Source organism: Ailuropoda melanoleuca, chromosome 17 (assembly GCF_002007445.2).
Source record: "Ailuropoda melanoleuca isolate Jingjing chromosome 17, ASM200744v2, whole genome shotgun sequence".
Classification (NCBI taxonomy): domain Eukaryota; kingdom Metazoa; phylum Chordata; class Mammalia; order Carnivora; family Ursidae; genus Ailuropoda; species Ailuropoda melanoleuca.
Window position 1 is genome coordinate 24,410,838 of NC_048234.1, and position 24,272 is coordinate 24,435,109.

The following is a 24,272-nucleotide window of genomic DNA, read 5'->3' on the forward strand; positions in this document are numbered from 1 at the left end:
ATCAGAGATTTTAACTTAAAAAAAAAAAAAAAAAAAAAAAAACACTTTCTAAACCCCAGTAATGGCTACTATATTAGTTTCCGAGGGCTGTCGTAGCAAAGTACCATCAAGTAGGTGCCTTAGACAATGCAAATTTATTGTGTCACAGCTCTGGAAGCCAGAGATCAAGGTGTTGGCAGGGTTGGTTCCTTCTGGGGCCGTGGGGGAAGGTGTTCCAGGTCCCTCGTCTTGGCTTGTAGGTGGCTGTCCTCTCCCTGTGTCTTCACATGGGCTTCCCTGTGTGTGTGTGTCCAAATTTCCCCTTTTGGTAAAGACATCCATCGTATGGAATTAGGGCTTCAACATAGCAATGTCAAGGAGATACAACTCAACCCATAATGGCTATGGTGTCTTTTGGTAAAGGAAAATGGTACCAGTAGAAGTGCTGAGCCAGAAAGGCTTAATGGGGGTATAGCTTCTCGTTCCTGCCTTCTGGCCTCTTTCTGCTTTCCTTCTGTCTAGGTAGAAGAGAATCCAGTGCTCTCATCCAAAGGCAGTGCTCCTTTTCCAAAGAAACCGAGATTATATTCCCACGCCCAACATTTTCCAACTGAGGCGTAAGCAGGAGTCAGAGTGAATTCGGTTACCGCCCCAGGGTTATAGGATATATCAGGTGACGAGATAACCGTTTGGATTTACAATTAGCAGAGGTCACTCGAGTGCTGGAAAGTCCGCTCTAGAATTGTCAGGCCATATACATCATGGATGCCCTCAGGCTTGTCTTGGGCTTTTGGAAGACAAATTAATCAGGCAGGGAACTCTGTTAAAACATTACTGCTGAACTAATAGTTTAAAAAATGAGAGGCCGTATTCTTAAATTCATTCCCATGAGACATCTACAGCGAGTGCCAGTTTTCGTGAGTCTCTTGAGTATAGGCACACCTCTTTTTAGTGCATATTTCACAAATTCACAGTTTGTGGCAACTCTGCGTTGAGCAAGTCTTTCAGCGCCATTTTTCCAACAGCTTTTGCTCTCTTTGTGTGTGTTTGTCACAGTCTGATTTTTGTAACATTTCAAACTTTTTCATTATTATATTCGTTTTAGTGATCTCTACTAGTTTGGGGAGCCACAAACCACACCCACATAAGACAGCCAACTTACTAAACGTTCTGACGGCCCTACCACATCGCCATCTCCCTATCTCTTTCCCTCTCCTCAGGCCTCTCTGTTCCATGGCACACAACAATATTGAATGAGGCCAGTTAATAACCCTACAATGGCTTCTAAGTGTTCAAGAGGAAGGGAGAGTCTTGTGTCTCTCACTTTAAATCAAAAGCTAGAAGTGATTGATTAAGCTTAGCAAGGAGAACATTTTGGAAATACAGATGGACCAAAAGCTAGGCCTCTTGCACCCAACAGTTAGCCAAGATGTGAATGCAAAGGAAAGGCTCTTGGAGGAAATTCAAAGTCCTGCTCTGAATACATAAATGGTAAGAGAGTGAAACAGCCTTATTGCTCATAAGAAGAAAGTTCCAGTGGTCTGGATAGAAGACCAAACCAGCCACTACAGTCCCTTCAGCCAAAGCCTAAGCCAGAGCAAGTCCCTGACTCTCTTCAGCTCTGTGAAGGCTGAGAGGTAAGGAAGCTGCAGAAGAAAGTCTGAAGCCGGCAGGGGCTGTGTCCGTGACATAAAAGTACAAGGTGAGGCACCAAGTGCTGATGCAGGAGCCGCAGGGAGTGGTCCAGAAGATCTAGCTGAGGTCACTAATGAAGGAGGCTACACTGACCAACAGATTTTCAACGCAGACAAACAGTCTTCTCTCCGAAGAAAACACCATCTAGGACTTACACAGCTGGAGAAGTCAACGCCTGCCCCGAAAGCGTCAGAGGACAGGCTGACCCTCTTGTTAGGGGCTCATGTGACTTGAAGCTGAAGCTGGTGCTCATTTACCGTTCTGAAAATTCCAGGGCCCTTAAGAATTATGCCAGTCCTACCCCTCCTGTGCTCTGTAGATGGAACAAGGCCTAGGTGACAGCACGTCTGTTTCCCACATGGTTTACTAGTTCAAGCCCACTGTTGAGACCTACTGCTCCGAGAACAATATTCCCTACAAAATATTACTTCTCATGGACAATGCACCCAGTCACATAACAGCTCTGATGGAGACGTGCAGTGAAACTAATGCTGTTTTCACGCCTGCTAACAAAACATCCATTCTGGAACCCGTGGATCAAGGAGCCATTTTGACTCTCAAGTCTTAAGAAATACATTTCTTATAGCTATAGCTGCCATACAGAGTGATTCCTCTGATGGATCTCGGCAGAGTAAATTGAAAATGTTCTGGGAAGGATTTACTATCCTAGATGTCATAAAGAACGTTCGTGATTCACGGGAAGAGGTCAAAATATCAACCTCAACAGGAGTTTGGAAGACGTTGATTACGATCCTTGTGGATGACTTTGAGAGATTCAAGCCTGGAGTGGAGGACATAACCGCAGATGCGGTGGGAAGAGCAAGAAAACGAGAAGTGGAGCCTGAAGCGGGGACCGAACCGCTGCCGTCTCAGGATATAACCTGAACAGCTTGAGTCGTTTCTTGTAGATAAAATGACTTCTTGAGATGGCATCTATTCCTGGCAAAGATGCTGTGAAGACTGTTGAAATGGCGGCGAAGAATGTAAACCGTTACACAAACGTAGTCGATAGAGCAGCAGCCGGTTGGAGAGGACGGACTACAGTTTTGAAAGAAGTTCTACTGTGGGTAAAATGCTACCCAACGGCCCTGCATCCTACCGAGAAACGATTCACGAAAGGAAGAGTCGATCAATGCAACAAGCTTCCCTGTCTTATTGGAAGAGGTTGCCACAGCCTCCCCAACCTTCAGTCAGCAGCCGTCAGCATCAAGGCAAGACCCCCGCCAGCGAAGAGATGACAGTTTGCTGAAAGCTCAGATGATGGTTAGCCCTTCTTTAGCAATAACAGATTTTTTTAAATTATGTTCCTGTCGCACACTTAACATAGTCCTGTTGCACACGTAACAGACTCCAGTAGAGTCTAAACATAACTTTTCCATGCACTGCAAAACCCAAAGATTCATTTGTGTCTCTGTTTCAATATTCACTTCGTGGTAATGATCTGGAACCTAACCCAGCACGTTTCCAAAGTACGCCTGTCATCTGTCTGCTGGTTGGTATGGAACTCTTCGATCAGGCCTTTAACGGTTGGCACGAGGCCCGGCACTCCCCGTGCTGCCAGCAGCTCAGATCCTAGCACGCGTTCTGCCAGATTGGCCACAACATGGTGGTTCTCATCCAAACTGGGTACACCCTCCAAGGACATTCCAGATTTCACATTCTGCCTCACGAGTTATTGGTTAGACGCCTACAGTCCCTGGTTCTCGGGAAAGTATTTTCACCTCTGATTCCAAGCCTACATTTTTTTTTAAGTGTCAAAGTAGGCAGCTTGGCCCCTAGCTTCTCTAAGGTTCCTTCCGTCTTCCATCTATGACATGCCATAGCAAGGTGTGATTTGACCTATTCATGCGCCGTGTCCTCATTTCCGTAGCACTAGCGCAAGCCATCATTTCACCTCCAAGAAAACAGTGAGCTTTTGTATTCCTGCAGCTACTGGACTGAGAGAAATCCCCCCTCCAGTCTGTCGTCAGGTGATTGTGAAGTAACTCCCAACATGACGTAGGGAGGAATATGATAAAACGCAAATATAGAGCCTCAGCTAAAAGGAGAAAAAAAGACTCAAAACTTCCCGGAGTCCAGTGGTGGCTGTTTTGTGTTTGAAATTCAGGGAGTTCTGAGAGGTCAGTCTGGTGAACCCAGATTGAGGGATGGAGGGGACTCCAGGAGAGGTGAGGGTGCGGCATGGTGAAGCCGTTACCGGCCTGTGTGGCAGTGCTGTGTGTTTCGGCTGCAGTGAGAGCAGTGGGGCAGGACTAGGTGCTGTGGTCTCGTGGCTACAGACGCAACATCAGCCAGAAGAAGGATAGATAATAGAAAGGAAACAGAGCAGGGCTGAGGTCAACAAAATTCAGAAATTGCTGATGGAAATGGGGGCTTGGTGTAGAAAAGGGGAATAGGGGATTATTACCTATGTTAGCCTGGAAAGAAAAAAAAAATCACTGCTTTCCTCACATGTACAGTGGATGAGAATTTCAACTGAGGGGCACCTGGGTGGCTCAGTCTGTTGGACACCTGCCTTCAGCTCAGGTCATGATCTCAGGCTCCTGGGATCCAGCCCTACGTCGGGGTCTCTGCCCAGCGGGAAATCTGCTTCTCCCTCTCCCTCTGTGCGCTCTCAGTCTCCCCCTCAAATAAATAAAATCTTTTGAAAAAAAAAATTTCAGTCTGAAACCAAAATGAGGGTGCCTTTGGACACCACACAGGAGACCCACGGAGCCCTTGGCCTGTATCTAAGGTGATGTAGTTAAAACAGAACATCACCCCAGGGGCTCACGGAACGTGCAGACTTCAGGGACCTCTTAGTGCTGTTCACATCGGCCAATCTGACAGCTGTGAAGCTCCATCTGGCCACCACATTCCAGCTCTTAACAAAATTTTCTTGACTCAATGTGTTTTTTAAATGTAGGTTTAGAAACACAACAAAATGGCAGTAAGTACATACCTATCAATAATTAGTTTGGAGCATTTAGATGATTTACATTTAATCAAAAAGCATGAGACAGCAGAAAGCCTAAAAAATCAAGACCTATCTATATGCTGCCTAAAAGACACTCACTTCAGGCCTAAAGATACAGAGAGATTAAAAGTGAAGAGATGGAAAAAATTATGTTCCACGCAGATGCATGTGGGGGAAAAATCGGGGACAGCAATACTTAAAATCTTCAAAAAAAAAAAAAGTCTATAGACTTTTGTTTATTTATTTATTTATTTGACAGAGAGAGAGAGAGAGAGAGACAGCCAGTGAGAGAGGGAACACAAGCAGGGGAGTGGGAGAGAAAGAAGCAGGCTCCCAGCAGAGCAGGGAGCCCAAAGCGGGGCTCGATCCCAGGACCCTGGGATCACACCCTGAGCCAAAGGCAGACACTTAATGACTGAGCCACCCAGGTGCCCCAACAAAATAGACTTTAAAAGAAAGACTGGAGGGGCCCCTGGATGGCTCAGTCAGTTAACCTCAGAGTCTTGATTTCAGCTCAGGTCATGGTCTTGGGGTCCTGGGATCAAGCTGTGCGTTGAGCCCCTTGTCAGGCTTCCTGCTCAGCGGGAAGTTCCCTTTGCCCCTCCCCCTGCTTGCTCTCCCTCAAATAAATAAAATCTTAAAATACACACACACACACACACACACAAATTAGACCAGATGGACCTAAATATCTATGGAACATTCCATGCAAAACCAGCTGAATACACATTCTTTTCAAATGCACGTGGAACATTCTCCAGGACAGATCACATGTTACGCCACAAAACAAGTCTCGATATATTTAAAAGGACTGAAATCATATCATGCATCTTTTCCAGCCACAATGGAATGAAACTAATTATCAATCAAAAGGAAAAAAAATGGAAAAAAACACAAACACTTGGAGGCTAAGCACCATGCTACTAAATAGCCAATGGGTCAATAAAGAAATAAAAAAGGAAATCAAAAAAATACATGGAGACAAAAGAAACTAAAAACAACAGTCCAGAAATCTTCGGGACACAGCTAATGCATTTCTAAGAGGAAAATTTATACCGATACAGACCTTTCTCCAGAAAAAGTATCTCAAAAAAAAAAAAAAAAATCGAACCTTACACTTAAAGGAACTAGCAAAAAGAACAAAACAAGCCTGGAGGTTGTAGCCACAGCAGTCACACAAGAAATACAAGGCATCCAAATTGGTAAGAAATAAAACTGTCACTATTTGCAAATGATATTATATATGGAAAACCCTAATAAAGACTCCACCAGAAAATTATGAGAACTAATAAGTGATGTCAGTGAAGTTACAGGACACAAACTACATGGAAATCAATTGAGTTTCTAGACACTGATAACAGAGTAGCACAAAGAGAAACGGAGAAAATAACTCCATTTACAATTGCGCCACAATGAATAAAATACCTAGGGTCAAGTTTAAGGAGGTAAAGGCCTGTACTCTGCAAACTACAAAACACTGATAAGAGAAATTGAAGATGACACAAATGAATATAAAGTCCATGCTCGTGGATTGGAAGAATTTACGTTGTTAAAATGTTCATACACCCAAAGCCATCACAAAATTAGTTCAATCCCTGTCAAAACACCAGCAGCATTTTTCACAGAGCTAGGACAAATACTAAAAATTGTATGGAATCAAAAAAGACTCTGAAATATCCAAAATAATCTTAAAGGAGAAGAAAACTTTAGGTATCACAATCCCAGATTTTAGGATCTATTGCAAAGCTATAGTAATGAACACAGTTTAGTATTGTCACAAAAATAGACACACAGATCAATGGAAGAGAGCCCAGAAATAAAACCACACGTTGGTGGTCCATTCATCTATGGCAGAGAAGGCAAGAATATGCAATGGGGAAAAGACAGTCTCTTGGATCAGTGGTGCTGGGAAAACTGGACAGCTACAGCCAAAGAATGAAACTCTGCCATTCTCATACCATACACACAAATAAACTCAAAGTGGATTAAAAACCAAAATGTGAGACGCGAAACCGTTAAATCCCTAAAAGAAAACAAAGGCCGTAATTTCTTTGACATGGCCTATAGAAACATTTTTCTAGGCAGGTCTCCTCAGGCAAGGGAAACAAAAGCCAAAATTAACTACTGGGACTGCACCAAATGAAGAGCTGCTGCACAGCAAAGCAGACCATCAACAAAATGAAAAAGGCAACCCACTTAACAGGAGAAGATATTTGCAATCACTACATCCCATAAGGGGGTAGTACCCAAAATATTTAAAGAATTTATTCAACTCAACACACACACACACACACACACACACACACGATCTAATTTAAAAATAAAATCTGGGGGCACCTGGGTGGCTCAGTTGGTTAAGCATCTGCCTTTGGCTCAGGTCCTGGGATCGAGCCCTGCATTGGGTTCCCTGCTCAGTAGGGAGTCTTCTCCCTCTCCCTCTGCCACTCCCCTCGTGCTTGCTCATGAGCTCGTGCACACGTGCTCTCTCTCAAAAATAAATATTTTAAAAAATAGAAACAGTCTGAATAGACATTTTTCCAAAGAAGGCATACCAATGCCCAAAGACACATGAAAAGATGTCCAGTATCAGTCATTGTCAAGGAAATGCACATCAAAACCACAGCAAGGTATCACTCCACACTTGTCAGAATGGCTAGAATCAAAAAGTCCGGAAGTGTTGGCGAGGACGTGGAGAAAAAGGAGCCCTTGTGCACTACTGGTGGGCATGTAAACTGGCGCGGCCGCTGTGCAAAACACTACGGAGCCTTCTCACAAAGTTAATAGAAATACTGTATGATCCAGTAATTCCACTATTGGGTATTTACCCAAAGAAAACAAAAACACTAATTCTAAAAGATACATGCGCTCCTGTATTTATTGCAGCGTTATTTACAATAGCCAAGATATGGAAGCAGCCCAAGTGTCCATCGACTGATGAATGGATAAAGAAGATGGGATACGTGTACACCATGGATTACTACTCAGACGTAAAGAAAAGAATGAGATCTTGCCCTTTGCCACAGCATGGATGGAGTCAAAGGGTATTACGCTACGTGAAGTCAGACAAAGGCAAATACGTGATTTCACGTGTATATGCAATCTAAAAAACAAAAGGCAGAAATAGATTCATAAATACAGAGAGCAAACTGATGGTTGCCAGAGGGGAGGGGGGCGGGGAATGGGGCAACACGTGTGAAGGGCCGTGGCAGATACAGCTCCCAGTTACAGGAACAGAAGATGCAGTGTGGAGAATACGGTCCGTGGTATTGTAATAGCGGTTTATGGAGGCAGATGGTAGCTACACTTGCAACGAGCATAGCATAACATAAAGACGAGTCAAATCACTAGGTTTTATACCTGAAACGAACGTAACAATGCCTATCAACTGTCCTTCAACTAAAAAAAATTAAAATTTCAAACGATGAACAGGTTAAGGGTGTGGGTGGGTGTGGGTGGGTGTGTTTCTCATGCAAAAAGTTTGGGGGATAAAATGTAAGCATAGAAAGGAGACGTCGGAAATACAGGGTCTCATCTTTGACGCCCTCTGCACATGGCTCTGGGAAGCCCACGTTGGAGGGCTCTACTTTTAGGGTCCCCCGGGGGTATCTGGCCTCCCTTCATAGTGCAGGCCGACCTCAGAAAGGGCTGCTTGGTTAGCTAGAAAAGTGACTGCTTTTGACTTGCTGTTGTCCTTTCTCTGTGTTTGTGCTTTACATAATTTTAATTATGAAAAAGCTTTGCCATCTTTGACCCCATGTGTGCATTATTGTGTAGTTTCCATCATAAAATTAAGTCCCTGAGTTTTAGTGGAAATAAAAATACATTTCTGTCTCACCCACTCCCAGACATAAACACATATGTGGAATAAGTAACACTAGGAATTGGGCCACAGAAATATAGATCTTGGCTTATGATGTCGTTCTCTCCCGATAAACCCATCCTAAGGTGAAAATATCGTAAATGCAAAATGCATTTAAGACACCCAGCCTGCTGAACACCATGGCTCAGCCTAGCCCGTCTCAGAGTGCTCAGGACACTGACGGTGGCCTATAGTTGAGCAAAACCATCTAACGCCACGTTTATTTTATAATGAAGTGTAATTTTTTGAGCCCCGTCCTGAAAGTGAGAGGCAGAATGGTCTCTCGGGTCCAGAACAGCTTTCCCTGTACGGTGATCGCGTGGCTGACCGGAAGGGGGCTTGCTGCCACTGCCCGGCACCCTGAGAAGACTCCGCTGCACGTCGCCAGCCCAGGGAAAGATCAGGACTCCGCACCCAAAGCAGAGCTGCTGTGAACGCATACCACCTTCACACCATCCAAGGCAAAAAATCCTAAGTCAAACTGTCCTATGTTGGGGGCTGTGTGTTCCTAAATACTCTTATTTTTCATACCAGCTACTCTCACACCTGTACCTTCAGGTCTCTGCTTCTAAAACACCCTGTATTCTCAAATCACCACATGCTGTAGGCAGAACCCTTGGCATCGCCGCGGACAGATGAGGGCGTGCGTGCCTCCACACAGCCGTTCAGATGGCAACAGCTCAACTGACCTTCTGTCTGTCATCTCTGCTCTGAGATGTGGCTGAGTTCTCTTGCCAAAATGCCAGTACCCATTTCTGTTTCAAAAGCCACAAGGCCAGGGGTGGTTGACTCTTAGGTCACCTCGAAAGTTGCGACCCTTTTGGGCACTGATACCGTGAGAAGCCCATCTTCGTGTTGGGGAGCTGGAGGGACGTGGCATGGGTACCCCATTGTGAAGACTCGATTCAGGCGCTTCGTGGTGTCCTGATAGGGTAGTCAGCTGCTGCTTTGGTCTCTCCAGTGATGGTAATACAGGGCTGGAGGGTTGTAATCTGAAGGAAAATTATAGCACGTCTTCTACTAAATAAGGGGATAATAAAACTGCTTTCTGCAGACTCTCCCTGCGGCCGAGCAGGGAGACACTGTGCTTTTAGATTCCACACAGACTTAAAGACCTATCAGGCCACCTCACTATATTACAGTTATAAATTAGCACCAAACAGACACTTTCATGTAACCAACCATGTCATCCCAGGGTTATGTTATAACATGGATGGAGAGTTGGCAGTTCTTACCCCACTTAGACATTCTTGCACCCTGGAGGTGAGAGTGGGTGTCAGTACAAGTTTATAGAAACTTCGACCTCATCAGTTTAAGATAAAAACTTACGAAGTGTGAATATGAAGGATTTTTATGACCAGAGCTGGAAATGACTCATTTTTTTAAAAGATTTTATTTATTTATTCGACAGAGACAGAGACAGCCAGCGAGAGAGGGAACACAAACGGGGAGTGGGAGAGGAAGAAGCAGGCTCCCAGCGGCGGAGCCTGATGTGGGGCTCGATCCCATAACGCCGGGATCATGCCCTGAGCCGAAGGCAGACGCTTAACCCCTGTGCCACTCAGGTGCCCCAAATGACTCCTTATTTTTAAGAATATGTTTTATTATAAAGCCTCACTTGTTTTTTTGACTAAATTATCGATTTAACCCATTTTGAAAACACCCCAATATGAGCTTTTTCAGAGATTAATTTGTATACAGGAAGTCTTTACGATATTCTGAGTTATTTGGGGATATAAATTTATCAGCAGTATTTAACAAAGTCCTGTGGGTGAAACGGAACTCTGGATTCACTGCCACAGCCCACCGTGACTGCCCAAGTCCCCTCAGCTGGCTGCCACATACGGAGTACGTTCTGGAGGCTGGGTCTCCTGTCTCAGCTCTACCCACAAGCTGGTCAGCATCAGCCCTCAGGGACAGCAGCCACCCCTCCTTCACGGACTACTCATTTCTTTGGTCAGAAAACACTTCCAGGTTGAAGCTAAACTGGCTTCCATGAGTTTGTCCCAGTTCTGGTCCTAGAGCCATATATGGTCACCCACTGGTCTCAACAGATGGGAGACTGGACTCCTGGGCCTGGGGTAGGACATGCAGGTCAGGGTGCCTGACAGGAAAAGACTAGGAGGGGTGAAGCTATGGCTCCTGTGCTCACATCACACATTCTGATATTCTCACCCCCACCCCCAGAATCATGGCCACCTGGGCCACTGTTGTTGAGGACTTGTGTCCTAAGACTAAACTAGTACCCAACTCTTCCTTCCCCCAGCCAGCCTTCAGATATTGGAAGATAGCTCCCACACCCCATCCCTAGGTCTCCTTTTCTAGACCAAAACACCTAGATTTCTTGCCCTTCCCTGGTGGGTCATCGCAGGCATGGGTCTAACTGGGTCATGGCCTTCTCCAAGTTTAACATTAGAACCCAGACACAGACCTCCAACTGTGGTCTAGAGAACAAGAACACAACTATCACCTTTCAGTGTTTGGTTGTGTTTATAAGAGAGCAGGATTCAGGGGCGCCTGGGTGGGGCAGTTGGTGGAGGGTCCAACTTCAGCTCAGGTCCTGGTCTCAGGGTCATGAGAGCCACACATGAGACTCTGCACTTGGCACAGTCTGCTTGAGTCTCTCTCTCTCCCTTGCCACCCCCCCCATGATCACATGCTCTCTAAAATATAATCTTTAAAAAAAAAAAAGATTTATAAAGCTGATCAGTAGGACCATACCATTTTATGTGGATTTTTTTATGTCCCTGATTGATATGCACCACATCAAGTTATCAGACTGAGCCTGAACAAAGTCCATTTTACAGACATCTGTCCTGAGAAGGGGGGCGGCTTCTGCCTTGCCCACCGCTACAGCTCAGGGCACCAAACACAAGCTATTTCTGAAAGAGTGTTTGAGTGACAATTTGAGCAAGTTATACATTTAAGCAGGCAAACCTTCCTGACTTAGATTAATAAGAAACAAAGTGGAAACTAATAAAAATTACAACTTTCATTAAGCTTAAATTACATGATAAAATACTCATTTTTAAATAGAATCTTTGACATAGTCGCTTAATTTGCAGTCATTTAAAACTTTTTATTCATTTTTTTCAGCCTCCAAATGCATGTGTTGTGCCACACAGTCTCTATGATCCCAGCTCCAACCTTCTCGACTGCTGTTGTGAGGATACAAGCACATGCCTGGCACTAAATGATACCGTGTGTGTGTATAGTGTGTGTGTGTGTGCGTGTATGTGTACACCCACACTCACACAGATACGCTGTATTTCCCCAAAGAAAAGTTTATCCCTTATAACTATCCTATAAAGTAGGATTTATTACTCCCATTGTACAGATAAAACAAGCTATAAAAAAGGTTCAGTAATATGCCTAACGTCCTGGAGCTGTAATAATGAGGAAATCAATGGGTTTAACCCACTGTGTCGGTCTCTAAAAACTGAACACGGTACTGCCTCCCCATAGGTAGCTTGGTTTACCTGTCACAGGTTGAATTAGCAGTCTCTGACTGTAAATGGTTACCACTGTAGGTTAAATATCTGCCGGACAGGGGCACCTGGCTGGCTCGGTCAGAAGAGCATGTGACTCGATCTCGGGGTCATGAGTTCATGGGTCTAGAGATTATAAATGAACTTAAAAATAGGTGGCTCAGTCAGTTGAGCGTCCAGCTCTTGGTTCGGCTCTGGTAGTCCTCTCAGGGTCCTGGGATTGAGTGCTGCGTCTGGCTCCACTCAGTACGGAGTCTGCTTAGGATTCTCTCTGCCTCTGCCTCTGGTGCTCTCACACTCACTCTCACTAAAATAAGCCTTCTAAAAAAAAATACTGTCTGGACATATTTTTACTCCCCTATCACAAGGATGGTGTTTGAAAATGAACACAGCATTCATGAGTTCAGGATTATGTTCAAGTTGTTCTGATCGGCTTCAAGCCTGCTATACCACAGTGCGGTGATGTAGGAGGAACTCGATATACCTTGGTGTAATTACACGCCGTAGGTCCCACCAGAGAAGCCAGTGCTATGCTAAGCATTGCGGAAGATCCCAGAGCCTAATGAACCCCCCCTTCTACGTGCACATTTCCCAGGTACGAGGAAGACAGCAGGAGAAATAATGACTGTGTTCCCGTTGGTGAGCAGTTATCAATCAGTGCCAAAACTTAGTCTTACAGCTGCTTTCTTTCTTTTTTTATCCCCCCTCCCCCCAGTAAGTGAAAAGGTGACCATGAGACATGAACACAGTTGTGGACGAGAAGTTTCTCCACTCCGGAATTACCCAGAGGAACTTGGCTGACCCCTGCTGCACACAGAGTAATAATCAACTGGATTTAGGAGTTTGCAAAGTGTCAGGGGAGCCTTGGTCCATAGGCTGATCAGCAGATGTGATGTGAAAAATACCACACTATTCTCTCATTTGCTGTTGCTTGCTCATCTGTGCAGAACTGCATGAGCTATATTTAAGCTGCTTTCTATACCATTGCCATTCACCATTTTGGACTTGGAAGTGCTATTTTCCTATTGACACTTGCATTATTTCGTTTTGCATGCATCCAATGATTATACATAAGCAACATATGTAATCTGCTTATTTTTAAAAATCCATCCATGCAAAGTGGTAAATAAAGTATAAATTCTGCTCTTTTTTGCAAAATTATAATCATAGCCCATGTCTTTAAAAGTTTAAATTGGTTTCATATAAAGATCAGTGTACTAGGTCTGCATATACTTTATAGAAAACTAGCTTCTATAAAGATTTTTTCACTGTTTACTAGTGAAATGAGAAAAGCAAAGCTATTTATAAAAGGCCTTATGTCGTGTACATATGTTGTCTGAAATATTTGTGATTTAGTTTATTGCTTGTAAAAGAGAAATTATATAATTTATTTAGTAAATACTATTGTAAACTATAGTTTTATTGAGAGAAATAAAATATTTTGTTCTCAGTTGTGGTAGTACATTAATTCCAATGGTTTATGGTCTTTATATTTCTTTTACTAATTAAAAAGATAACCTTGATACTCCTCTGTTTCTAAGATGTTCAGAGACCCTAAGTAAACGGACTCTTGTGATAGATGGAGAAAATATCTTCTGGTTCCTGAGAAGACACAGTAGCAGATTGTACTCGTTCTTGAGACTTTCCCAAATATCCTGTTGTATCAGTCAGCTTTCATTCTGTTATGCTGTGGTAACAAACAAGCCCCAAATCTCTTCATACGAATCAAGAGCAACTCCTATCTAGGGCATGCCCTTTTTATGGCAGGGGTGGGGAAATGATAGTGAAACTGGCAATAGGAGCTCTTAAAGCTTCCGCTTAGATGTATGTGGCTTACGGAACTTCTGCTCACATGTCAAGAGCCAAAGCAAATGACATTGACAGGATAGAGGTGATAGGACTGGCAAGTATACTTCTCACCAAGGAACTGACTCAGAAAGAGGCAGTGATTATTATAAGCAATTACTGCTTAAATCTACACAATCTCCTTAGTGTCTCAAACGACAAAAGCTTAAAAGGCTCCCTAATCATACAATGGGGGGGGGGGAAGTCCTTAGGAAGTAATATGACCAAGACCACAGGAAGACACTCCTGATGACTAAGATGCTCAGTGTAAAATACTTCAAGTTCAAGCAAGCAGATTCTTACAAGCAAACATGGTATTAACTTTTGTAAATGTAACCTAGAGCCATGATTACTCCGTGTAAGGAGTAGTTTTGCCTGCAGAGTTAGTGCTGGCAATCTATCCTGGGTTGGGATTTCAACAGGGAATTCTAATGAAATAGACCACTGAGGATTCCTTGCCTCTCTTTCCCTAGTATCCATAGGTGCTATCAGATACTCTGACTACAGGAGTTTACCTTGCTGAACCCCTCTTCCCTGTCCAATTTTAAACCTACTCATTTAACCTACAGACTCTTAGATGTGGCCTCCCCTGGTGGGACTGATGCCTACCAATGCCCAAAAAGTAAGTTATGATTTCTATTATCATGGATTAGTTTTGCCAGTTCTTGTACTTCTTATAAATGGAATCCTATAGTACCTACTCTTTATCTGGCTTTTTGTTATTGTTCAACACTATGTAAGAATCACTCGTTTTGTTGTGTGTAGTAGAAACTCATTCTTTTTCACTGTTGAGTAGTATTCCGTTGTATGAATATTCCATAAATTTCTGTTCTATTGCTCATTGGCATTTGGACAGATTCCAACTTAAGACTATAATGAATGAGGAGACCCGCCAGACCTCTTCCTCCACACAGCTCCAAGATGCAGACAATTTGACTTCCAGCATCTATACCAAATATGGAAAGATTTCCCATGAGAAATAGCACTATCAAGAAGTAGATGACCATCCTCTAATTTGCCTACGATAGTCTGAGTTTATGGCTGACACTCAGGCATAACAACAGGACAGTCTTTAATTCTCAAAACTGTTGCGTTTTGGACCACTAAAATATGGTTACCTTACCAAGGGAGAAAGTTTAAAGATAATAACATTGGAGATTCCCCAGCCATTGACTCAGCCAGGGCACCCTAAATGAATTTCAGCTGTAAGCCTTCCCCTGACCACCAGTGCTCATAGCATTTAGTCCCCACTCTTAATGAACAATGAAGGATTACAAAACATGTCGAGAAATTCTCTGAGACTGACATACACCAACAGAAAATTGGGGACTGCGGGAAACAGGGTCTATAAAAAGCAAACTTAGGGGCGCCTGGCTGGCTCAATTAGCGAAGCATGCAACTCTTGATCTCAGGGTTGTGAGTTCAGGTGCCATGCTGGGTGTAGAGATTACATAAAAATAAAATGTTAAAAAAAACCCCGCAAAGTTCAAGACAAACAAAGTTACCATTACGTCTTTACAGAGAACAAATTATATGGCATCCATGAAGTAAGAGCTACTGATCTATTACAAAAATGAATATTCAGAAAGCATAGAAGAACATGTGAAAGTAAAACCATGGAAGATAAAAGCATGTTAGCAGAAGTTAGAAACTAAGAAGATGATTGGAAGATAAGGTTGAGGAAATATCCAAATGATTTTAAAAAGGAGAAAAGGAATACAAAAAAAAAAACACCAAAAATTGAAGGCAGTTCCACCAGACCTCATATCCAATAGGACTTCCACAAAGGGAAACAGAGAACAAGAAGGTAAAGAAAGAAACCTTCAAACAAATAATGTAAGAAAATTGCCCATAATTTCCATGCATTTCCAGATTAAAAGGGACTCTGAGTGCCCAGAAAAATAGAAAAAATGAACCTGACCTTGCAATTTCAAACTACCAGGGATGATCATGAGAGTGCATAGGCTTTCAGAAAGTAAACTTAATTTTATATAAAGCTCAAGAGTCCAAAGTCAATCAAAGTTCTCAGCAGCATCACTGGAAGCCAGAAACTAATGAAGCCTTCAAAATTCTGAGAAAAAAAAATTATTTCTAATCTCTAATTCTATACCCTGTGTATTACTTAGGAGTCTCCAGAGAAATAGGAGAGACATAGACATAGCTAATAGATTTAAGAAATTGGCTCACATGATTGCAGGAGAAGGCCAATCTGAAATTCAAATGGCAGGTTAGCAGACTGGATACTAAGGCATGAGTTTGATAGAAGGGTTTTGAAGCAGAATTTCTTTTCTAGAAAACATTAGTTTTTCATTGAAGACCATCACTTGACTGGATGAGGCTCACCCATATTATCAAGGGTAATCTTCTTTACTTAAAGTCAACTAATTACAGATCCTTAACCACATCCACAAAAATATTTTTCAGCAATACCTACATCCGTGTTTCACCCTGAAAAAATACTTACATGTAAGAATAGAATCAATTTCCATCTGCCCTGTATCCAGAAGCTCCAAAATGATGTGTTTTGCCAAAATGAGAGCGTAAACCAAGTAAGAGAAAGCCATGAAAGGAAAGACATAGGATCCAGAAATTAAGATTGAACCCAAGAGGGAGGTGAAAAGAATCCCCAGGGTGAAGGTAAAGGGAAATTCCAAGACGACAACAATAGAGGAGATCTAAAAACTACTCAAGATTAGAGGTCAGATGCTCTAGGTACAAGTTCTCCAAGAAGGTAAAGACACCCAAGAGATTTTTAAAGTGAGGGCATAATACTTTAACTCTCTGTATCCTAGAACTGATCCTAGAGTTGGGGAAAAAAAGAAAAAGAAAAAAGGAGGACGTTAGAAAAACTGGTGAGGGGCGCCTGGGTGGCACAACGGTTAAGCGTCTGCCTTCGGCTCAGGGCGTGATCCCGGCGTTATGGGATCGAGCCCCACATCAGGCTCCTCCGCTATGAGCCTGCTTCTTCCTCTCCCACTCCCCGTGCTTGTGTTCCCTCTCTCGCTGGCTGTCTCTATCTCTGTCGAATAAATAAATAAAATCTTTTAAGAAAAGAAAAAGAAAAACTGGTGAAATCTGAATAAAGTTTGGAATTTAATTAAAAGTATTGTGTGAAAGTTAATCTCTTAGTTTGGACAAATGAACCATAGCTATGCAGAATGTTAACATTCAGAGAAAATGGGTCAAAAGTATACAGAAACTGTTCTATCTTTTCAAATTTTGTGTAAATCTAAACTTATTCTCCAAAAAAGTATATTAAAACTGAAAGAGAAATGGTCAAAAGATTTAAATAGACACTTCAAAGCAAATATATGGATGGCAAATAAGCACAAGAGTTTCAATATCATTAGTCAGTAGAGAAATGCAAATTAAAATTGTAATGACATCCTACTGCACATATATTAAAATGGCTAAATTTTTCTTAATTGACAATGACGGGTGCTGGTGAGCATGTAAAGCAATTCTCTCATTTTGCTGGTAGGACAGCAAAATAATACAGCCATTCTGGACAAAAAATTTCAGATTATAAAGTTAAACATACCTTGGAAGCCTCTGGAAGATGACAGCAGAGTAGGACCATAGGCTCACCTTGTCCTACAAATGCAACTAGGTAACCATCATTTCATCCTAAATACCCCAGAAATCCATCTAAAGACTGGCAGAATAAACTCCACAAGTAAAGACAGAGGCCACATCAAAGAAGGAAGGAAGTGTGGAGATATGGCTTGGGAGAGACAGAGATCATGGCTGCTGTGGTGAGGAGGGAGCTGTGGCTGCAGAGAAGGGCGAGGGACTAGCACACAGGGAGCACAGAGGGAAAAGGAATCCCCATAGCAACTGGCTTGGAAAGTGAGAAGCCCTGAATTTCTCAGTTCTTGGGACCAAAGGGGCTTAAAGTTTGGAGTTTAAAGGTCAGTGGGCTTAGCTGAATATGGTCCAGAGGTCACTGCACTGCTCTTGAAGAGAAGGCAAGCCAACAACCTGCAGACATACAGCATGGAAACAGTGATCTGAAGAGGACCAGGGGCACGTAGTGGGGAGGTTAGTCACTCATCTCAGAGCACGAACTGGCCAGCACCATTTCACTCCTCTACCCCTCAGCATCAGCACAGGACCACCAACAGAAACCAACACTCACTACTTAACTTAATTATACCAAGCCCTGCCCCCTGTACCCCACTGCTACCACCCATGCCAGTCACACTTGCCTCAGTCCTAGCATGGAGGGGGCCCCGTCCCCCAGAAGATGAGCCCCAAACCCCCATTCACATGACATCTCCTGACCAGAGACTTCTGCAAGGCCTTGGTTCCAGCAGCAGTAGTGGTAGTTCTCATTTCACAAAGAGACCAGAGCACACCTAGTTAAAATGCACCACATTCAGGCCAGGGAACAAACACTGCCCATGACAGGCAAAAAGAACCACTGCAGATGACTGGCCTGAAGGATTAAGCAGCTGGGACACAAGATCAGAGCTGAGGCAACATACATTACACATACTCCTGGAAGCACCCTAGTAACAGGGCCCTGGGCAACAGGGGACACTACACTGCAAGGCACGAGAGGAACTCTTCTTCATAAGGCCATCACCCTCGTGAACAGGAGACGTAGTTGACGTTCCGAACACACAGAAACAGAGACAGACAATATAAGAAGACGGAAAAATGTGCCTTAAATGAAAGAACAGGACAATGCCACGGCCAGAGATCTAAGCAAAACAGATAAAAGTCGCATGCCTGATGGAGAATTCAAAGCAGTGATCATAAGGATACTCACTAGACTTGTAGAAGATAACAGACCGTTAACACAGAGATAAGGAACAACACAGCAGAGAAAAAGGGCTCAATTAACTAAATGAGAAACACACTTGATGGAATGAACTGGAAGAAGCAGAGGAACAAATTAATATCCTAGGAGACAGAGTAATAGAAAGTAATAAAGTTGGATAGAAGAGAGAAAAAAGAATTATGCAGAACAAAAATACACATAGGGAACTCTGTGACTCCATCAAACATAATAACATTTGTATCCTAGGAGTACCAGAAAAATAAGAGAAAAGGTGGTGGAAAATATGATTTAAAAATTCAAGTATTCTTGGGGCGCCTGGGTGGCACAGCGGTTGGGTGTCTGCCTTCGGCTCAGGGCGTGATCCCGGCGTTGTGGGATCGAGCCCCACATCAGGCTCCTCTGCTATGAGCCTGCTTCTTCCTCTCCCACTCCCCCTGCTTGTGTTCCCTCTCTCGCTGGCTGTCTCTATCTCTGTCAAATAAATAAATAAAATCTTAAAAAAAAAAATTCAAGTGTTCTTGAAAACCTCTCCAATCTGGGGAAGGAAACAGATATCCAGATCCAGGAGGCACAGAGAAGCCCCTTCCCAACAAAATCTACAAAAGCAAATCCACACCAAGACATTATTTAATGAAAATGGCAAAATATAGTGATAAAAAAAAAAAATCTTAAAAGAAGCCAGACAAAGGTAGACTGTAACATATAAGGGAAACTCCACAAGACTGAGGATTTTTCAGCAGAAACTTTCCAAGACAGAAGGGCCTGGCATGATAAATTCAAAGTGCTCAATGGGAAAAATCTGCAGCTAAGAATACTCTACATAGTAAGGCTATCATTCAGAATAGAAGGAGAGATAAAGAGTTTCCCAAACAAAAACTAAAGGAGTTCATGACCACTAAACTAGCCCAGCAAGAAATATTAAGGGGGACTCTTTGAGTAGAAAGGCAAAAACGACAGTATGAGGATAGGAAACACAAAAACAATAAAAATTAGTATTTCTGTAAAAAAAAATCAGTCAAGGAACTCACAAAATAAAAGCTTCTAAAATATGACACCATTTACGTAAAACGTTGGGAGGGGAGGAATAAAGGATGGGTTCAAACTTAAGCGACCGTCAACTTAATACAGACTGTTGTATGAAGAAGATATTAGATACAAACTTAATGGTAACCACAAAGAACAAAGGGAAAGAAATCCAAATATATCACTAAAGAAAACCAGCAAACCATGAAAGAGAGAAAAATAACAGAGGATCAGAGAAAATCTTCAGTAACAACTGCAAAACAAGTAATAAAATGGCAATAAATACACATGTATTAATAATTATTTGAATGGAAATGGAATAAATGCTCCAATTAAAAGACACAGGGTGACAGTGGACTAAAAAACAAGACCCAAGTCATCTGGTGGCTCAGTCAGTAGAGCACGCAACTTGATCTGGGGGACTGTGAGTTTGAGCCCCATGCTGAGTGTAGAGAGTATTTTTTAAAAATTAAGATAAAACAAAAAACAGCACCCATCTATTTGCTGCCTACAAGAGACTCTTTTTACGCCTAAAGACACCTGCAGATTCAAAGTGAGGGGAATGGAGAAACATTTATCACGCAAATGGATGTTGAAGGAAAGCTAGAGTAGAAATGCGTATGTCAGACAAAATAGACGTTAAAACAAAGAATGTAATAAGAGACAAAGAAGGACACTATATAATCATAAAGGGGACAATCCAACAAGATATAACAATTATAAATATCTATGCACCCAACATAGGAGCACCTAAATACATGAAACAGTTAATAACATAAAGAAAGTGATTATAATAATATAGTACCAATAGAGGACTTTAAAACCCACCACTTACTTTATGAACAGATCTAAACAGAAAATCAACAAGGGAACAATGGATGTGAATGACACACTGGACCAGATGGATTTAATAGATATATTCAGAACAGCCCATTCTAAGACAGCAAAGTACACCTCAAACACCTCAGGCACACCTCAAGTATGCCTCAAACACTCTCCAGAATAGATCATATTAGGCCACAAACACACCTCAACAAATTTAAAAAGATCTAAGTCAGGGTGCCTGGGTGGCATAGTCAGTTAAGCTGCCAGCTCTTGGTTTGGGCTCAGGTTGTGATCTCAGGGTCATGAAATCAAGCCCCACCTCAGGCTCCACGCTCAGCACAGAGTCTGCTTGGGACTCTCTCCCTCTCCCCCTCACCCCCACCACACTCTTTCTTTAAAATAAATCAATCAATCTTAAAAGGTGGGGGGGAGAAGGGGAAAGATGGCAGAGGAGTAGGGGACCCTATTTCAACCGGTCCCCTGAATCGAGCTGGATATCTACCAGACCATCCTGAACACCCATGAAATCAGCCTGAGACATAAGAAGATACATGTGGATCTCTACAAACAGAACATCTCGGGCTCTTGGTCTCAAGGTATGAAGCGGGAGCTGTGAATCTGAGTGCAAATATCAGAAGATAAATGGAAGGGGGAGGGAGCCGCCGCACTCAGGCACTGGGAAGCAGTAGCCACCTGTGCTGGGGAGCGGTCACACTAGCAGACCAGTAGCCGTGGGGAAACCAGACTGAAACCTGGAGCTCAGGAGCACGCATGCAAACCAGGGCGGCTGGCAGTTTTAGAAGCACAAAGGACAGAGACGTGCTGGCCCTAGGAGCGAGGACTGGGAGAGTGTCTGTAGGGCACACAATCTGGGACGCTGCGGGGTTTTTAGCTGCACCAACAGAAACGAAGTCAGTGTGGCCTAGAAAGCTCAGTGAAGAGCAGACTGCGATCTCTCTTTTCTGAGACAGAGGCTTGGATATGGTCACTGCTGCTCTGACCCTCAGAAGAGACACAGAAAGCTGCCAGGGAAAGCCGCCAGAGAACAAAAGCCCCCCAAAACCGGTTCTCACTGAGCCCATCCCCCTACCCCAGGGGGGGCAGCACAACTCTGCCCAAACAGGGTTGCCTGAGTATCAGTGCGGCAGACCCCTCCCCCACAAGGCAAGCTGAAAGAACAAGAAGCCCACATCCCTAAGGTCCCTATAAAACAGGTGCATCTTGCTTGGGTCCTGGTCAATAATTTGGACTCTGTACATCCCTGCAACCACACCTCATCAGAATGACAAGGAGGAGGAACCCCCAACAAAGGAAAGAAACAGAGGCTGTGGCCTCTGCCACAGAACTAATGGATATGGATACAACCAAGATGTCAGAAATAGAGTTCAGAGTAACAATGGTCAAGATGATGTGTAGGCTTAAGAAAAATATTAATGAAAATATAGAATCTCTAAGGGCTGAAATGGGAACGAATCTGGTGGAAATTAAAAATTCTATGAATGAAATGCAGTCTAAACTGGACGCTCTGACTGCCAGGGTAAACGAGGCAGAAGAACAAATTGAGTTAGAGGATGAGATGATAGAAAAGAAGGAAAGAGAGGTAACGTGAGGGGAAAAACTCTAATTTCATGGAAAAAAGCTACAGGAGATTACTGATTCAATGAAATGTTCCAATGTCAGAATTATCGGGATCCCTGAGGGGGTGGAGAAAGAGAGGTCTAGAAGAGATATGTGAACAAATTGTAGCTGAGAACTTCCTAATCTGGTGGAGGAAACAAACATTCGTGTCCAAGAGGCAGAGAGGACCCCTCCCAAAGTCAATGAGAACAGACCAACACCACAACATATAATAGTACAATTCGCAAATCTTAGATCCAAGGAAACAATCTTGAAAGAGGCAAGGGGGAAGAGATTCCTTACGTACAGAGGGAGGAACATCAGAATAACGTCAGACCTGTCTACAGAGACCTGGCCAACCACAAAGGGTTGGCGAGACATATTCAGAAGACTAAGTGAGAAGAACACGCAGCCAAGGATACTGTATCCAGCAGGGCTATCATTCAGAATGGACAGAGAGATAAGGAGCTTCCAAGACTGGCAGAAACTGAAAGAATATGTGACCACCAAGCCAGCCCTACAAGAAATATTAAGGGAGGTTCCATAAAAGTTGAAAGACCCCAAGAGTGATACAAAACAGAAATGTACAGAGACAATTTATAGAAACAAGGACTTCACAGGCAACATGATGACATTAAAATCCTACCTCTCAATAATCACTCTCAATGTGAATGGCCTAAACACTCCCATAAAGCACCACAGGGTTGCAGATTGGATAAAAAGACATGACCCATCCATTTGCTGTCTACAAGAGACTCACTCTGAACCTAAAGATACATCCAGACAAAGTGAAGGGATGGAGAACCATTTTTCATGCCAAGGGACCTCAAAAGAAAGCTGGGGTAGCACTTCTCATATCAGAAAAATTAGATTTTAAGCTAAATACTGTAGTTAGAGATACAGAAGGACACTATATTATTCTTAAAGGGTGTATCCAAAAAGAGGATCTAACAATTATAAATATCTATGCCCCCAACAGGGGAGCAGCCAACTTTATAAGCCAACTGTTAACCAAAATAAAGGGACATATAGATAATATGTTAATAGTAGGGGACCTCAACACTCCACTCTCAGCAATAGACAGATTATCTAAGCAGAAAATCAACAAAGAAACAAGAGCTTTGACTGACCCACTGGACCAGATGGACCTCATAAATATATACAGAACACTACAATCTAAAACAACAGAATACTCATTCTTTTCTAATGCACATGGAACTTCCTCCAAAATAGACCATATACTGGGTCACAAAACAGGTCTCAACTGATACCAAAGGACTGAGATTATTCCCTGCATATTCTCAGACCACAATGCTTTGAAACTGGAACTCAATCACAAGAAAAAATTTGGAAGAAACTCAAACACTTGGAAACTAAGGACCATCCTGCTTAAGAATGTGTGGGTAGGGGCACCTGGTTGGCACAGAGGTTAAGCGTCTGCCTTCGGCTCAGGGCGTGATCCTGGCGTTATGGGATTGAGCCCCACATCAGGCTCCTCTGCTATGAGCCTGCTTCTTCCTCTCCCACTCCCCCTGCTTGTGTTTCCTCTCTCACTGGCTGTCTCTATCTCTGTCAAATAAATAAATAAAATCTTAAAAAAAAAAAAAAAAAGAATGTGTGGGTAAACCAGGAAATTAAGAACTTAAGCAATTTATGGAAACCAATGAGAACAAAAACACATCAGTCCAAAACCTATGGGACACTGCAAAGGCGGTCCTAAGGGGAAAATACATAGCCATCCAAGCCTCACTCAAAAGAATAGAAAAGTCTAAAATGCAGTCCTTATACTCACACCTTAAACAACTAGAGATGGAACAAAAGAACAGGCCTAAGTCATGCACGAAAAGACAACTGATTAAGATCAGAGCAGAGATCAATGAATTAGAAACCAGAAATACAGTAGAGCAGATCAACAAAACTAGAAGCTGGTTCTTTGAAAGAATTAATAAGATTGATAAGCCACTGTCCAGACTTATTCAAAGAATAAGAATAGAGAAAGGACCCAAATTAATAAAATAATGAATGAAAGGGGAGAGATCACAACTAACACCAAGGAAATAGAAACAATCATTAGAAACTATTATTAACAACTATATGCCAATAAATTAAGCAACCCGGAAGAAATGGATGCCTTCCTGGAAACCTATAAACTACCAAGACTGAAACAGGAAGAAACTGACAGCCTAAATAGACCGATAA

At 42.8% G+C, this 24,272-nt stretch overlaps 1 protein-coding gene across 5 annotated transcripts in view; it reads left to right on the forward strand.

Annotated features, from left to right (window-relative positions):
• The window catches only part of PIP5K1B (phosphatidylinositol-4-phosphate 5-kinase type 1 beta), a 293,383-nt gene extending 279,957 nt beyond the window's left edge, over nucleotides 1–13,426 (forward strand). For all 5 annotated transcript variants that reach the window (XM_034646690.1, XM_034646695.1, XM_034646693.1 and 2 more), the window contains one exon: nucleotides 12,693–13,426. In XM_034646690.1, the coding sequence (XP_034502581.1) occupies nucleotides 12,693–12,695 (3 nt within the window). In that variant the 3' untranslated portion in view covers nucleotides 12,696–13,426. The remainder of the gene's footprint in view (nucleotides 1–12,692) is intronic.
• Nucleotides 13,427–24,272: the final 10,846 nt, after the last annotated feature.